Below are 16,944 nucleotides of genomic sequence, written 5' to 3' on the forward strand. Positions count from 1 at the left end.
CTAAACTATTTTCAAAACTTTTTATTTTATTTTTTTGTTTTATTTATTTTTTGTTTGTGTTCTTTTTTTTTTCTTTTTGTATTTTCTTTATTTTTTTTATGGTGACATTGGTTAATGAAATCCAATAAGTTTCAGCTGTACTCTTTAACAGTAAGGCATACATATATTTACACTGCATGTTCACCTCCCATAGTTAGATTTATTTCTGTCACCACATATTGGACCCTCTTTACTCCATCTACCTTCCCTCTCCCCCATCCTCTCTCCCTTTTGGTATCCACTAATCTATAGTCAGTGTCCATGAGTCTCTGTTTATTTGTCTTGTTCATTTGTGCTTTTAGGCTTATATCCCACATATAAGTGATATCATGTGATTTTTAGCCTTTTCAGTCTGGCCTATTTCGTTTACCATAATTGTCACAAAGGTCCATCTACGTTGTCACAAATGGCAGTATTTAATCTCTTCTTATAGCTAAGTGATATTCCATTGTTTATACGTACCACAGCTCCTTTATTCAGTCATCTATCATAGGACTCTTCGGTTACTTCCATGTCCTGGCCACTGTGAATAATGCTGCTATGAACATCGGTGTGCAAAAATCTTATCATATATGGGTTTTCAAGTCTTTGGGGGTAAATACCCAGTAGAGGGATTGCTAGATCATCTGGTAGATCAATTCTTAGTGTTTTGAGGAACTGTTTTCCATGGTGGCTGAACCAATTTGCATTCCCACCAGCAGTGTATGAGGGTTCCTTTTTCTTCATATCCTCTACAATATTTGTTATTACTTGTCCTGTTGATTATAGCTATTCTAACAGGTGTGTAATGGTATCTCCTTGTGTTTTTTATTTGCATTTCCCTGATAGCTAGTGATGTTGAGCATCTTTTCATATATTTGCCAGAATTTCCTTTTTTGACACTATGGAAGACTAATGTCCTTTAAAAAGTTCTAGTACACAACACTCTAAAATGTAGGCCAAACTATTTTCAAAACTCTTTTTAAATGAATGTCTGATAAACCGAATAAGTAAGAGAATACTTCATAAGCCCAGAACAAAGAAATCACAAATTTAGAGGCAAGTGAGTACTATACCCAGGGGCTCCCCTGGTTCCCTAGTGACTCACAACCTCTGTTTTAAAGAGCCATGTTTTTTGGAGAAAGGAAGAAGCTTAGGACTCACTCACGATGGGAAATCAGACTAGGGCCTCAGCAAAAGCCTTGGGCTGCTGAAGAGTGACATGTTAAGCCAAAGGGTAATATGGCAAAATCCCGATCTTCGAAAAAGACAATGAGGGTATTTGCCAGTCTTGGCTTTGTCCTGGGTGGAAAAGAGGAAAAAGGTCTCTACTGATTATTTATTACCAAAAGCAGAACCTCACAGGTTTGCAACTGTGCTGTCTGTGTAGTCTGAAAAATTCCATGCTGAGAATTTAAAGCTAACCAATTTGGTAGTGCCCCTAGACACCAGTATAGGTTCATTTAGAGCCTATGTAGAGGAAAACACTTTAACTCACATCTCGGGTAATTTTAAGGAAGAATTTTTAAAAAACATAAACTCACATTTACAAATTGCAAAACATGCAGGGAAATAAACCACGATGAGAGAGATTATATACAGACAATAAAGAATAAAATCAGGCTATAAAATTCAGATGTTGGAATTATTTATATAGAAGTTTAAAAAACAGGCTTAACATACTTGAAAAGAATGGGGGTATTTAATTATGTATGACTAAGGAATAAGATACTATAATACAACTAAGAAGGCTTGAAAAAGAACCAAATTATCTAGAAATGAAAATATAATAATTAGAAATTAAAAATTAGTGTGTAGCTTATGCAGCAGATTAGACACAGATGAAGATAGAAAGAACCAGTAAGCAGGAAGATAGATCTAGGGGCATTATGCAGAATGCAGCACTGAGAAATAAAAGAGAGGAAAAATATGAAAGAAAGGTTAACAGATATGGTCAATAGAATGAGAGTATCTATCTCATATGTCTAATTGGAATTCCCAAGAAAAAATAGAGAAAAATCAAAAGTAATATTCAAGGGAATATAACTAAAAATTTTCCAGAGTTGATAAAAGTGTCAAATTTAGGAATCCTAACAAATCCTAAGAAGGATAAACAAACAAACAAAAAGATTTAGGCACTTTGTAATGACATTTCAGAATACCAAAGAGATAAATTTTCAAATTATGCCAGAAAAAAAAGTCTTTAGAAACTACATAGAATGACAATTATAACATTGGTGTATTAGTCATGGTGCTCCAGAGAAATGGAACCAAAAGGATATATATTTATCTATTACAAGGAATTGGCTCATGTTATTATGGAGATTAAGAAGACCCATGATCTACAGTCAGCAAGCCGTAGACCCAAGAGAGCTAATGACAGAATTCCATTCCAAGTCTGAAGGCCTGAGCAGCAGGAGAGCTCGTGGTGTAAGTTCCAATCTGAGTCTGAGTCTGAGGCAAGAGAAGACCAATGTCCTAGTTCTAAGACAGAGAGAATAAATTCTCCCTTGCTTGGCCTTTTCCTTCATTCAGGCCTTCAGTGGATTGGCTGATGCCCATCCACACTTGGGAGGGCAATCTGCTCTACTTGGTCTATTGATTCAAATACCCTCACAGACACACTCAGAACAATGTTTAAGCAAATACCTGGCCACCCAGTGGCCTGGTAAAGTTGACACATAAAATTAACCATCACAATCAGGAAACTTCTTAACAAAAATGGGAAAAAGTAGAATAGTATTGTGACATGCTTGTAAAAGATAACATAAACCTAGAGTAATATACCTTGCAAGAATGAAGATAAAATAGATCTTTTTGAACATAGAAAAAAACAATAGTTCTCCAAAGGAATTTCTAAAGCCTGTACTCTAGGGGAAAGTATTCCACTTATCTCAGAATTACAACATTCCAAAAGGAATGTTTTGTAAATATAATAGTATTGTGGATATATAGAAGAATGTAGTTCTTAAGAGATATATTCTAAAATAGTTAGATGTGAAGGATTATATTATCAGTAGCTTGTTTTCAAATGATTGAACTGAAATTGTGTGAGAGTATGTGTGTATGTTTGTGTGTGTTTAGAGAAAGAAGTTAAATATAGCAAACTTTTAACAGTTATTGAAACCAATTGGAAGTTAAACATTGTTCTTTCAACATTTAATTTTGAAAATAAATATAAAATTTAAGGGAAGACACTATAACATGAAGCCATTTATTTAACAGTCCTAGAATTTAGTCATAAGTATACTTTCCATGTTTTTTTTCCCATGGTTGACAGTCTTCTCATTGATATCTAGATTTTCTCTGTGAATTTTCCAAGATCACCAGCAATAATAGTTCAGTGACCACATTAGAAGTTACACCCTTTGTTACAAATCAAGGGGTTATATGTAAATGTCTATTTCTGGAGTCTCTATTTTATTCTATATTTTATTTGTCTATCTTTGAAGAATACCATGCTATCTTAATAACTAATACTCTGAAATTAATTTCACATCTGAAAATATTAAGTCCTCAAACTTTATTATGAATCTTTACATCTGCTAGTGTAAGTCCTTCTTTTTCCTTCTTTTTTAAATAAGAAGCTATTCTTGGTCTTTTGCATTTACCTATAAATTTTGTAATCAGCTTGTTACTCTTATTATGGTGGATTTGCTTACAAAATTTCCTTTGTTAATAACCTTTTAATGATTTGCCTTCATGTCAGTCTCTACTTTCAGACGATGCATCTTATATACACTTTTACTATGTGACAAAAATTTTCACGGTTCCCCAGTGCTCACAGGAAGAAATACAATTCCTTTTTAATAGCATTCATTTTCTTTGTAACTTGGGTTCCAGTTATGACCATGGTCCAACTTATTTTTCCAAATCTATATGGTATTACATTTGATTACATCCAGATGTTTCCTTTTCCTTTATTTGGATCTTGCCTTTTACACTCCCATTTTAATGATATTACTTACGGTATTTTTCTGGGTTCTAAGACTTTTCATTTTCTTTCTGCTTATATAAATCTCTTCCAAATATTAAGACCCAATATGTGTTCTACAGCTTCTGTGACGTCTCTCTTAATTGCCTCCAAATTCAATAACCATTTCCTGTCTACATTTTTATAGCATTTTTCATTTATACCATTTATTTGAATATATCTTATGTTATTTTTACATTTCTTTAATATGCATGTATTTCATTGTACAATTAGATAACACACACTTTCAGAGTAAAGACCATGCATTATTCTTTTTTTGTGTGTGTCTCCACTGTGCCCATCACAGTGTTTAGTTTTATTTGGCACTATTCCTCCAGATTCTGGCACTGAATGAAGTATATAGTAGATGTTAATAACAATCAGTTGAATGAAGACTGAATCATTTTTCAACAGATATGTGGTGAGGTGTGATAGAAGGAGCAATGGATGAGGTGTCAGATGAAATGGGTTGTAGTCACATCTCTTACTTGTAACTGGATTGCTCTAGCTAAACCATTTCATTTTTATGACCCTCAATTTCCTCACCTTTAAAATAAATATAGTAATAACTTCCCCATAGTGCAGAATCACATGAACTAATTCTTATGGAAGTGCTTTAAAACAGTGCGTACTCAATACATGTTTAATACTATTTTTTATATATAAAAACTTCATTATAGAATATTGGAAAACAATAAGTTTAAAGGTCAGAGAAGAAAATAAAACTAATTTATAACACTACCAAGAAAGAACTACTTTTAAAATTTTGGTGTATTTTCCTTACCATATTTTTCTATGTATATGTTTTTTAAATTAGTATTATATGTATACTCTGGTTTTGAACTTATATGTATACTCTGGTTTTAAATTAGTATTATATGTGTACTCTGGTTTTATTTGCTATGTCTGTTGAATATATTTTAGATATCATTTTTCATTGTCTCTTTTTTTCTATTCAACTTATATAATATTAAATATAGTAACAGAATTTCTTATTTTTACAAAAGGAATCTGTAAAAGTTAAATGCATCCATGTAATTAATTTTACTTCAATTTACTTAACTGTAGGCTAATACCAATATACATATTTTATGAACAAAAATATTTCAGTGGTATGACTTCTCTGAAGTTAATTGCTATTTGGTTGGAAAATTTTTTGCTTATATGACCCAGAAAATCCTCAAATCAACTTTAAAATTTTTGCTACTGTGATTTTGATTGAATTTTGTGCTTGATTAAACACTAAAATGATTTCTTCTCCTGCAAAGAAAAATAAAGTATTGAAGAGAACTTAGAAAACAAATCAGAGCTGGAAAAGGCTCAATCATTTCCTCCTTTTCCTCAGTTGGAAGAAAAAAAAAAGGTGAAAATTAAATTTATTTATAAAGAGACTAAGAACATCCCAAATAATTTTTCTTTAAATTAATGAAATAGAAGGAAAAAAAAAAAACATTACTGGAACTTTTAAAGTTGTACACATTAAAAAAAAAAGCATCTCACCTACACATTGACTTTATCCAATTTAATTAAGAAAAGGTTTGTGAATGATTTCAGCCCTTAGCCATGTTCTTTACTTTTGCCATTGCATTTGGCCTTTGGCTATGCATATTTTACATAGTCATTCTATATCCTGAAATGTTAACTTTCTAGAAAATTTTCATTTTTCAAAATCTTCATTAAAAATTCAGAATTATCTTGGCCTACAAAAGATTATATTTTTAAGATGCAATACAATGATATAAAATAACTATAATATAGCTTCAAAATATATACATGTGGTTTATGGTCATACCACTATGAACGTGCCCAATCTCTTCTGATCGCGGAAGCTAAGCAGGGTCGGACCTGGTTAGTACTTGGATGGGAGACCACCTAGTAATACCAGGTGCTGTAGGCGTTTAAAAAAATATATTTATGTGTATATATGTATATGTATGTATGTATATATATATATATATATACACATATATATATATACACACATGTAAGATATGTACATGATATACTTGTACATGTGAACCCTCAAAAAATTCTGGAAGGATATACACCAGAATTGTAACAGTGCTTTCACTAGATAATGGGACATAAGGCAGTTGTTTTTTTCTTCTTTATGCCTTTCAGAATTGTAATTTTTTCCTAATAATGAGCATATATCATTTTCATATGCAAATGGAAATTCATTTTGAAAAAGAAAAATGGAACAATAATTGTTTCATTCAGTAAACAAATTTTACAGATTACCTACTAAATGAATGCCAGGAATGGCCTTTAGTGCTACTAATACATCAGTGAAACAGTCTGCAGAAACCTCTGCTTTTGTGGAACTTACGTTCTAGTGGACTATTTAACAAGCATGGACTGGCTTAAGAGCCATCATCCCAAGGACGTGTTAATGTAGTTCAGCATTGTCATTGCTCAAAGTTCTGCTTTGAATTCTTCACTCAAAATACTTCACTTTTCTTCTGAATATATGTAAGTCTAAATTATTTAAGGAGATTTTGAAAAGAATCTGAAGTTATTCTTAGTACAAAAAGATGAGTGATCAAAAGGGACATACAACATTTTAAATTATTATTATTTTTATTTTTCAATTACAGTTGATATAAAATATATTAGTTTCAGGTGTACAACATAGTGATTAGACATTTATATAACTCAAGGTGATCACCCCTATAAGTTTAGTACCATACCCAACTGACACCATACCCAACACCATAATTGTAACAACTATGTGTGGTGTTGGGACATACAAGTTTTAATTAAAAACAGTTTACTGTAAAATACAATGTTTTATTTTTTATCACAATTTTATTTTATTTTATTTTTTATTAAGTTTATTGGGATAACATTGGTTAACATAATTATATAATTTTGGAGTATACATTATAATTTGACATCTATATATTCTATTATGTGATTACCACCCAGCGTCTAGTTTTTTTCAACTACCATATATTTGATCCCCTTTACCCGCTTCACCCTCCCCAAGCCCCCCCATATTTGAATCTCTTTACCCTGTCTACCTCTTCTCTCCTCCCCCAACCCCCTAACCTCTGGTAACCACTAGGCCATTGTCCATGTCCCTGAGTCTCTGTTTGTCCTGTTCATTTGTTGCTTTTCAGCTTTATATCTCACATATAAGTGATATCAAGTGATTTTTCAACTTTTTCACTCTGGTTTATTTCGCTTAGCATGATTATCTTGAGGTCCATCCATGTTGTCGCAAATGGCAGTATTTCATCTCTTCTTATAGCTGAGTAATATTCCATTGTTTATATGTACCACAGCATCTTTAGACAATCGTCTATTGTAGGACACTTCGGTTGCTTCCGTGTCCTGACCACTGTGAATAATGCTGCTATGAACATCGGTGTGCAAATATCTTATCGGATATGGGTTTTCAAGTTTTTGGGGAAAATACCCAGTAGAGGGATTGCTAGATCATCTGGTAGATCAATTCTTAGTTTTTTGAGGAACTTCTATACTGTTTTCCATAGTGGCTGTACCAATTTGCAGTCCCACCAGCAGTGTATGAGGGTTCCTTTTTCTTCGTATCCTCTACAATATTTGTTATTACTTGTCTTGTTGATTATAGCTATTCTTACAGGTGTGAGATGGTATCTCATTGTGTTTTTGATTTGCATTTCCCTAATACCTAGTGATGTTGAGCATCTTTTTGTTTGTAGGCCATTTGTATGTCTTCTAGGGAGAAGTGTCTGTTCAGGTCCTCTGCCCATTTTTTGATTGGATCGTTTGTCTTTTTGTTGTTATTGAGTCATATAAGTTTTTTGTATATTTTGGATATTAGATCCTTATCGGAGGCATTGCTTGCGAATATATTTTCCCATTCAGATGGTTGTCTCTTTACCTTGATGACGATTTCTTTTGCTGAGCAGAAGCTTTTTAGTTCGATGTAGTCCCATTCATTTATTTTTGCTTTTACGTCGCTTGCCTTTGAGGTCAATTTCATAAAAATCCTCTTTAAGTCCAAGGTTCTTGAGTTTAGTACCTTTGTTTTCTTCTGTGCATTTTATTGATTCCTGTCTTAGATTCAGGTCCTTAATCCATTTTGAGTTAATTTTGGAATGTGGTGATAGACAACAGTCTAGTTTCATTCTTTTGCAAATGGCCTTCCAATTTTCCCAGCACCATATACTGAAGAGACTTACTTTTCTCCACTGTATATTTTTGGCTTTTTTGTCGAAAATTATCTGCTCATATAAATATGGGTTTAATTCTGGACTCTTGATTCTATTCCACTGGCCCATGTGTCTGTTTTGAATAAGAGTGGTGATAGTGGACAGCCTTGCCTTGTTCCTGATCTTAGAGGGAAGGTTTTTAGTTTTTCACCATTAAGTATAATGTTGGCTGAGGGTTTATCATAGATGGCCTTTATTATGTTAAGGTATTTTCCTTCTATACTGATTTTATTAAGTGTTTTGATCATAAATGGATGCTATATCTTGTCTAAGGCTTTTTCTGCATCTATTGATATGATCATATAATTCTTACTTTTTAATTTGTTTATGTGGTGTATCACATTTCTGGTAGCTTGGTGTTTCCATTGCTTCCTTGTCCTTGTGTTTCTATTTTCTGTATTTTGGTTGGCTTTTGTGGGTTTTCCCTCTGGTTCTTCTTGTTTTATGTTATATTCTTCAGTTGTGAATCTTTAGTGTGTGGTTACCATTACAAATATGAAAAAGAGAGTTTGCATCTTTGAATCCTCCCCTTTTCAGTCATTGTTATCTCAGTTTGTCCCTTTGTATGCTGAACATGCATTACTATCTTGCTATAGCAATTCTCTTTTTATTATTTAAGCTTATAATGCCCTATTCTTAGTAAAGATTGCACTCCTCTGCTTCTATTGCCTGATAGTCACTTTACCCCTAATTATATATTTTTTTTGTCATTTTGGTTTAGGTGAGTTGACCGCTTTCAATATTTCCTATAGTGCAGGCTTCGTAGTTGAGAATTCCCTCAATTTTAGTATGTCTGGAAAGGTCTTAATTTCTCATTCATATCTAAAAGAGAGCTTAGCTGGATACATTATTCTAGGCTGGTAGTTTCTTTCACTTAATAGTTTAAATATTTGATTCCATTCCTTTCTGGCTTATAAGGTCTGTGCTGAGAAGTTCAATGATAATCTAATGGTTTTTCTTTATAAGTGACCGTTTTCTTCTCCCTGGCTGCCCTGAGAATTCTATCTTTGTCATTGATTTTCGATAACTTTAATACGATGTGTCTTGGTGAAGGCCTTTTTGGGTTGAGATAATTGGGTGTTCTGTTGACTTCTTGAATTCCAAGCTCCATCTCATTCCTTAGATTTGGGAAATTCTTGTCCACTATTTGTCTGAAGATGCTTTCTAATCCCTGCTCCTTTTCCTCGCATTCGGTAATGCCTATTATTCTTATGTTTCTTCTCCTGATGGTATTGGCTAGTTCTTGTATTTCTCTTTCATTATTTTTTATTCTTTGGTTTCTCTCTTCTTCCTTTTGATTTATTTCTAGATTTCTGTCTTTGATATCACTGATCCTTTCCTCCATTTGGTCGACTCTATTTCCCAAGCTTAATATTTCATTTTTCTCTTGCAATTGTGTGTGTGTGTGTGTGTGTGTGTGTGTGTGTGTGTGTTTTATCTCTCAGAAGATCTATTTGATTCTCTTTGAGGGTTTCAATCTCCTTGCTCTGCTCATCTAGTTGTTTTTTCAATTCCTGAAATTGTAGATATGACTCATTTTGGAACTCACTGTGTTTTTTCAGAAGTACTATCCTGAATTATCTGTCATTTAAGTCAAATATTTCTATGTCTGTAAGCTTATTTCTGGAGATTTTTCTCTTTCTTTCTGAGATGCCTTGTCACCTTGGTTGTTCATAGTGTTTAATGGACCATTTCTCCACCTGGACATTAACGGAAATGTATTCTGCTGTTTTTCCAGAAAGAAGATTTATTATATAAAAGTCTCTCTTTAGACTGTTGCAAAGAAGGTGCTTTTCTTTTGGTTTACAGTAGGTGGCGTCTAAGCCTCTTGGATCCCTGCTTTATATAAAGCCTAAATAATGCCTTTTTTAATTTTCTTGTAGATATTTAATCATTCTTGCTACCCTCAGTTTCAGTCACTGTCAGTGTCAGCGACAGTCTCGGCAATGTTAGCTCAGATTCCCCTGGGGCTCTGTGGTGTTCAGTCTCAGAGAGTATGGGGGGAGAGGCCCTCTGGGTTGGGGATAGGGGTTGCAGCTCAGCCTCGGTTTTGCAACTGGGGCTGGTAAAAATCAACTATTATTTCTCTGTGGTCCTGGCCTGCTTCTCTGCTTTCTGCCCTGATGACTGGGTCCTGCTGCTGGTTGCGTGGAACTCACAGCACTTTCAGGCAGGGCTGTTCAGGGAAGTTACTACACCTTCACCCCTCCCCATCCTTCTGCAGAGAGGCATCTTCTTTATTTCTCCCAGTCCACCATCCAGCACCCGGGTTCTGACCTGTGGTAGCTCTTATGCACAGATCCCATACTCATATGTGCTGGTGTGAGGTTTGAGTGGTTTTTGTTCAGTTTTAGATGTTCAGCTTATTGTTGTTTTAAGGGGAGAGATCTGAGGACTCTTCACTCCACCATGTTTCCCAGAATCTCTACCTAATGTTGTCTTTTAAAAACAGTATTATTCTATCATTATATTATATGCGAATATAAAGTTTGTTGCACTGATGAAGTCACAAAAATATTTTGAGAGGTGGAATAAACATGTAGCTTTCTAAAGTAATTGCTTTGATGGATATGGTACACATTTATATGTTTAAAATTTTGTTTGTTAGTAAAATTAGTTCTATTGTTTTGTATCAGACTGCACTTTTCCTTTTGAAAACAGATGAGCATATATGTTATAAAAGTTTCCTGAAATAAAAGCATGCAATTTAAAGTGTCTATGCTTAAGCTATTGCTTTAAATTACCTTTATGTTGGAAGAGTAATTACAGGGCTCTTTTGTCATAGATGTATCACTTGCAATAATCATCGCAGGCAAAGAAAATAAGCCCAGAGAAAAAGGGCTTTATTTTTCCCTTTGTTGAGAATGAAAATGACAAAGGAGATTAGTTGAATAAGTTAAAACTATAGGATCTGTTTTATTTAAAGTGATAAAGAGTTGCATATTGTACAGGGGAAAGCAGATGAATTGTGTATAACTGACTAGGTGCCAAGCCTGTTCGAGTTTAATGTTTATGGATCAAGAGAAGGCCAGTGTAACTATCCAGATGCCCTGGATGAGGGTGGTTCTGTAAGAATTTTTGCAGTAACTACCACTCTGCATATGACAATTAATGTCATACATACCTGCAAGGCATTGTATTTGCCACTAGTCTATAGCCTATCTCCAAAGCTATTTCAGTGTTAACATAAAATTCATGTTAACATTTAATAATTAAACTTTCAATTTTTATTAAGGATATTAATAATTAAAAGTACTTTTTCTGACTATGTTTGCCTGTTTATAATTTATAGGAATCAGGTATTAATTTGTCGAACAAGCTTAAAAGGAGTCTGGAGGCATTGCTAGAAATAAATGATAAAGATTTATTCTTACAGTTTGCAAACTGGAAACATAGCTAGGCAAGAACCCAGAAGTGTTCCAAAGAAGAAAGAAAATTTAAAAGTTCTTAGAGTAAAATTACATTCTTGACACGGCCTGGACATGGAAGCAACTGAAGTGTTCTACAATAGATGATTGGATAAGGAAGCTGTGGTACACATATACAATGGAATATTACTCAGCCATAAGAAGAAATGAAATTCTGCCACTTGCGACAACCTGGATGGCCCTTGAGATAATCATGCTAAGCTAAATAATCCAGACAGAAAAATTTGAAAACCACATTATATCACTTATATGTGGGATATAAACCTAAAAGTAACAAATGATCAGGACAAACAAACAGAGACTCACAGACATGGACAATAGACTAGGGGTTACCAGAGGGTATGGAGGAGAAGGGAGGGAGGTAGATGGGGTAAAAGGGGTCAAATAAGTAAAATTAGAAGTTATGTAAATTACATCAAGTGAATTTAAAAAAAATTTTTTTAATTACATTCTTGAGAATAATCAGTCCTGCATTCTTAGCCCTAGTATCAGTCCATGACGGTTATCAGTCAGATGTCAAGCAGTCAGAATGATGAATGCCAGGGGTTGCAGAAGATGGGTGCTAGGAGGTCTGGTCATGTCTGGGAGATCTGGTCATGTCCCGGTGGTCTGAATAATAGATGTCAGGTGGATGTATATGTGATTCCCTCAGGGGGCAATCAGAGCATTGCCTGGAGGGCCAGATGTATATCCAGGCATTGACGCAGGACTGGAAAGTCCAAAAAAGTTTAAGTTTCCAGGTGAAGCAGAACAAGAATGTAGTCTTTCCTCGTGCCTCCACCTTCATATAATGTTAATCTTAGCAGCTTGGTTGAAACAACTCTATTTTATCTTCACTCTTTCCTCAGGTTCAACATTTATTAATTAAATTTGTTAGGCACCTATGTTCTAGTCCATGTACCAGGCAGAAGGATATAAAACCACGTCTACTGTGACCACACTGGTCAGAGTTAACTTCCCCTTTTCTCTTTCCTACTGATGTAGTCAAAAGTCACTTGGCATTTTAAAACCATGGACTCATCAAAAAAGGAACCAACTTCTCAGGCCTTGCATTTAAAAACCCCCTGCATAGACAGGCTGTGTTCATTCTGAAATGGGAGGGGTGTAAGCAGGCCATATGAACCTCAAAATTATATCATTTTCTCATTAATTTAAAATCAGTTCTTGGGCTTTTGTGAGCTTAGAGAGTCTTTGTGTCCCTTTTGAAATCTAGGAATAGTTTGTGTCCAAAACGCTTAGAAAAGAGCAAAGATGAGGAGTAGGTGACTGAGAGCCATCTCTGATTGCAATTTTTCTGACACCTTCTCCAGACCCCACTAAATGCTGTGTTTCTGGGTGGCCCTATCCCATTTTCTCCCTCATCTGTGCTCATCCTCTGTGCGTGTGGAGAGCTGCCTGGCATGCAGCCTTCCTAGCTCTCCAGGGGTGGCAGGGGAAGTCCTGTGGCAAATCTCACAGTACTGCTAGCATGATGTTTTGTACAGAGTTGGTGTTACATACTTTTTAAATTGAATCCAAATACTTTCTTAATTAAGCTCCAGTAGCTTAATAAAATAAGAGCACAATGATATTTGAGTCACTGATCGAAAGGATACTATGAGAAATAAATGAGAATGAAGGGGTCAAAGCAAGAGTTAAGGTAACAAGAAAAAAAAAAAGAATGAGAATGTTTCCTTCTAATCCATTCTAAATCCTCTCAATTATGATCACTCAGAAAGATAGAAATAAAAAGGTGGGAGGTGAAAGGACGAAACTATATAAAATGTAACACTGCTGTAGCTTAAAACCATTTAGAATTATGGTCATCTAAAGAACTGAAAATATCACTGTGTCCTAGATACTACTGCTATACATAACACACACACACACACACACACACACACTCACTCGCTCAAAGATAATGTACTGATAAATAGGGAAACCTGTTTTGGAGAGGAGCAGGGGGAATCATGGCAATGGCAGAAAGATTCTGTCTGAACATAGAAAGGACTTTGACACAAATTGGCTGTGCTATGTGAGTATGGAAGGTTGGACTATATGATCCTTTCAATTTTAACATCCTGAAATAATGGGAAAAGTTTAATTGTCTTTGGGGAAGCTGAAAGGGGTCAGGAAGCCCTACGACAAACTAACTCCCAAAAATCCTTTATGGAGTGTGTTATTAAGTTTCTCTATCAGGAAACTAAAGAGTACGATGACCAGTTAAATGTGACCCCCTCATACACTCTACGGGGTTACATGGTTTAATGCAGTTAATCTTTTTCTTATCTTTATCCACATCAGTTCATATTATTATTCTAAATGGCCATATCTTCATATAACAAATATCACTGTGCTGGACAAATATTTGTTTGTTACTTTACCTGGAAGATTATGGGAAAATCAATTGGCTTTATATTTTGAATTTCATAAGTTTAAACTGTGAACATTTTTCTGTGGCAAAAGTAGCTTTCATGTACCTACCAATTATATGTTGAAGGGTTCATTTAAATCAATATCAAGTAAGAACCTAAGCATAAAAAAAAATGTGTGTCAACAGACAAAAGGTAGAATTTTCTTTGGCTTATATTTGAGGCGCAGAAACACCATATGTGGGTTCTCTAAGTTAAAAAATATAATTTTTATACATGTATACACATTCCATGTAAGCTCTGTTTAGCCTAAAATGGTCTTGATACTTAGGTGCATAGGTGATGTGTTAAAAATTTCACATTTTAGAGGTAGATACTTTTACTTCATTTTCAAAGAATAGGATTTGAGTTCACGGTAACTTAAAAGGTAACTGAAAAACTCAGAATATGTGTAATCTCATCAGATTGTGGGTTCCTCCTTGTAGTTTGTGGGCCCAGCACAGAGCCTGAGAATAATTTAGTAGGAACAAGGTAAATATTGACTGGATAAATAAATAATTATCCGTTTCTGTTGGTCCACATTAAGAGGCAATTGTTATAGTTCTTTTGTCATGTTTGAAAAAAGTTTATATGTTCCAGAAAGAAAATACAAAATAACGATATATAAGCAGAGAACTAAAGAAATCTAGCATAAGATATGAAGATACTGAAAGCCAGAGAGAGACAGATGAGGCATTTGGTTATCAATTGAGAGCAGGTTGTATCTCTGTCTCTATCTGACCCGTGGCCAGAAAAAGCACTGACTTTCCAAAATGCATGTTCTTCCTTTTTCATTTGTTACTCTAAGTGTTTTTTCTTTTTTCTTTTTTTCCAGATAGCTTGACCCATACTTCCAGAGAACTGATATAGTGGGTAAGAAGTTTATTTCAAATCCTACTTGCAGAATGGGGAGTGGTTTTACTGGGGGAGATGGAGCCAGAAGTTAGAAAAGAAGGTATTCACTTCCTTGCAGGCTCAGCTTCAAGTGAGGAAACTTGAGTCAGTTGGGGAGTGGGGGGTGGGAGGGAAAAGGTTGCAAAATCTTCTGTTTCTAAGTATGCTTATAACATACTAACATACTCTTTTCTTGGCAGGCTCTTTTGAGCCCACTGGGAGCTGATTATTGATTTTTTTTTATATATACGCCTTTTTCTAGTGCTCCTAATTTAGCTTAAACGTCTTTGTCCTCGTGGTGCTGGTGTTGCATTTTCAGTGTTTCAGAGACTGTAAAGATGCTGACATGTGTGTGTATATATGATTATGTATTAGTCTTTTAATGGCATCCTGAAAAATTGTTTATTTTCAGTTGTGGTGGAAGTGTGTCCCAGGCCTGTAAATCGCATTATGTTGCTGTGGGCATGCAAGGACTTATGCAAAATTTCCAAATGTTCACATGGTTTCAGCTTCTGTAAGCAGCCACAGTTGATAAAGCAGAACTCATCCAGATTTCTCTGCTAAAAGAAAAAGGAAGAGGTGCTAGTGAGTCAGCTGCCTTGGTTAGCAAACATAAACACAATTAGCTTTTTAAGCCCAGAAACTTAAAAGAACCAGTAAATTAATCTCTTTCGTTTTTCTTAGCAATGTTTCCTCATCTGTCTATAGGGTATATATTTTTTAAATGTCACAAAGCATTCGAAGAGAGCAATTCTCATATATATCATCCCTTTAATAAATCAAGCATAGACAATCATCGTGACACAGTATAATGATGACAAGTAAAATGGCTATTTGGAGGACAGAGGGACTTTCACTTAAAGATATGCTATTTTGGGTTAAATTATCAAAATGTTATTTGTAGAGCCTTTCTGTGCTAGAATGTCTGAGCATTCATAATTTTGCTAGGTGAATATGTTTTAACTCTTTCAAATTACAAAAGTAATATATGCTTATTATTACAAGTTAAAATACGTAAGGAGGAACAAAAAATGGTTAATATTGTCCTTGTTCTCTTTTACATGCCCAACAAAGATTTTTGTTCTTTTTACAAAGGTGAAATCACATTATATTTGTTACTTTTTCCCCTCACCCCCACACTGTAAATATTACTTTTAAAACTTGCTGTATTTCACAATGTGTCATGGATACATCTCCATAGGTGGATCTAACTAGAATTGACACATTTTTTACAATTGCTGTATAATATTCTATAATATACATAGCTATTCAACCATTTTTTATAGGCTTGCAGATAATTTCCAATGCTGAGATAAACCTCCTTGCCAGGGAATTAAAAGAGCCCAATTAAGAATCACCCTGTAAATATTATATATCATAAAAGAAGGAAAGAAAGGAAGAAAGGAAGAAAGAAAGAAAGGGAAGGGAAGGGAAGGGAAGAGAAAGGAAGGGAAGGGAAGGGGAGGGAATGGAGAGAGAGAGAGACAGAGACAGAGACAGAGAGACAGAGAGACAGAGAGAGAGAAAGAATGAATGAATCACCCTGTGGGTTCAGATGCTCCTGCTAGCCATCTCTAAGTCGCCAATACATTCCATAATGAATGTAGAAAGCTCCCTCTCCCCATGGCCCTGTGAGGCTGAGCTGGGTAAATTGTCTGTCTTCCGGTGGAGCATAACATCCCGGTCACTCAGTGTCAGTGCAGGCTCTGTAAGGAAGAGGGTGCCAAGTTGAGAAATGACTAAGTAAATAAAACTCCAGAGTAAAGCAGCCTGTTTCTTGGCCTCCCTACGTATCCAGTTCTGTTTTTCATCTTGAAGTGGTAGCTAATGAGTATAACGTTGACAAACTTTTAGTTTTGTGAAAAGCTTGTTTTCTAACATCAATAGAAAATAACTAATTTAGAATATGCCTGAAATCATAATATAAAGGCAAAAGCAAAAACTTCCATAATAGCAGCGGGCAGCAAAGAAACCTTGAAATAAACTTGAATCCCACAATTCCTTCTTCTAAATTGATGGCCTATTCAACAGGCCACTTTTCG

The 16,944-nt window shown here is 34.8% G+C and overlaps 1 protein-coding gene and 1 pseudogene across 8 annotated transcripts in view; both read left to right on the plus strand.

Moving 5' to 3' along the window:
* Nucleotides 1–16,944, plus strand: part of PKIB (cAMP-dependent protein kinase inhibitor beta) — a 95,872-nt gene that overhangs the window by 72,602 nt on the left and 6,326 nt on the right. For 4 of the 8 annotated variants that reach the window (XM_039854230.1, XM_039854231.1, XM_039854232.1 and 1 more), the window contains one exon: nucleotides 14,844–14,963. The exons of 1 other annotated variant lie outside the window; for it this stretch is intronic. In XM_039854230.1, the coding sequence (XP_039710164.1) occupies nucleotides 14,939–14,963 (25 nt within the window). In that variant the 5' untranslated portion in view covers nucleotides 14,844–14,938. The remainder of the gene's footprint in view (nucleotides 1–14,843; nucleotides 14,964–16,944) is intronic. 3 more of the 8 variants (XM_039854234.1, XM_039854235.1, XM_039854236.1) reach the window with 1 other exon arrangement.
* Nucleotides 5,770–5,888, plus strand: LOC120596423 (uncharacterized; annotated as a pseudogene).

The sequence above is a fragment of the Pteropus medius genome, unplaced genomic scaffold (genome assembly GCF_902729225.1).
Source record: "Pteropus medius unplaced genomic scaffold, Ma_sr-lr_union100, whole genome shotgun sequence".
Taxonomy (NCBI): domain Eukaryota; kingdom Metazoa; phylum Chordata; class Mammalia; order Chiroptera; family Pteropodidae; genus Pteropus; species Pteropus medius.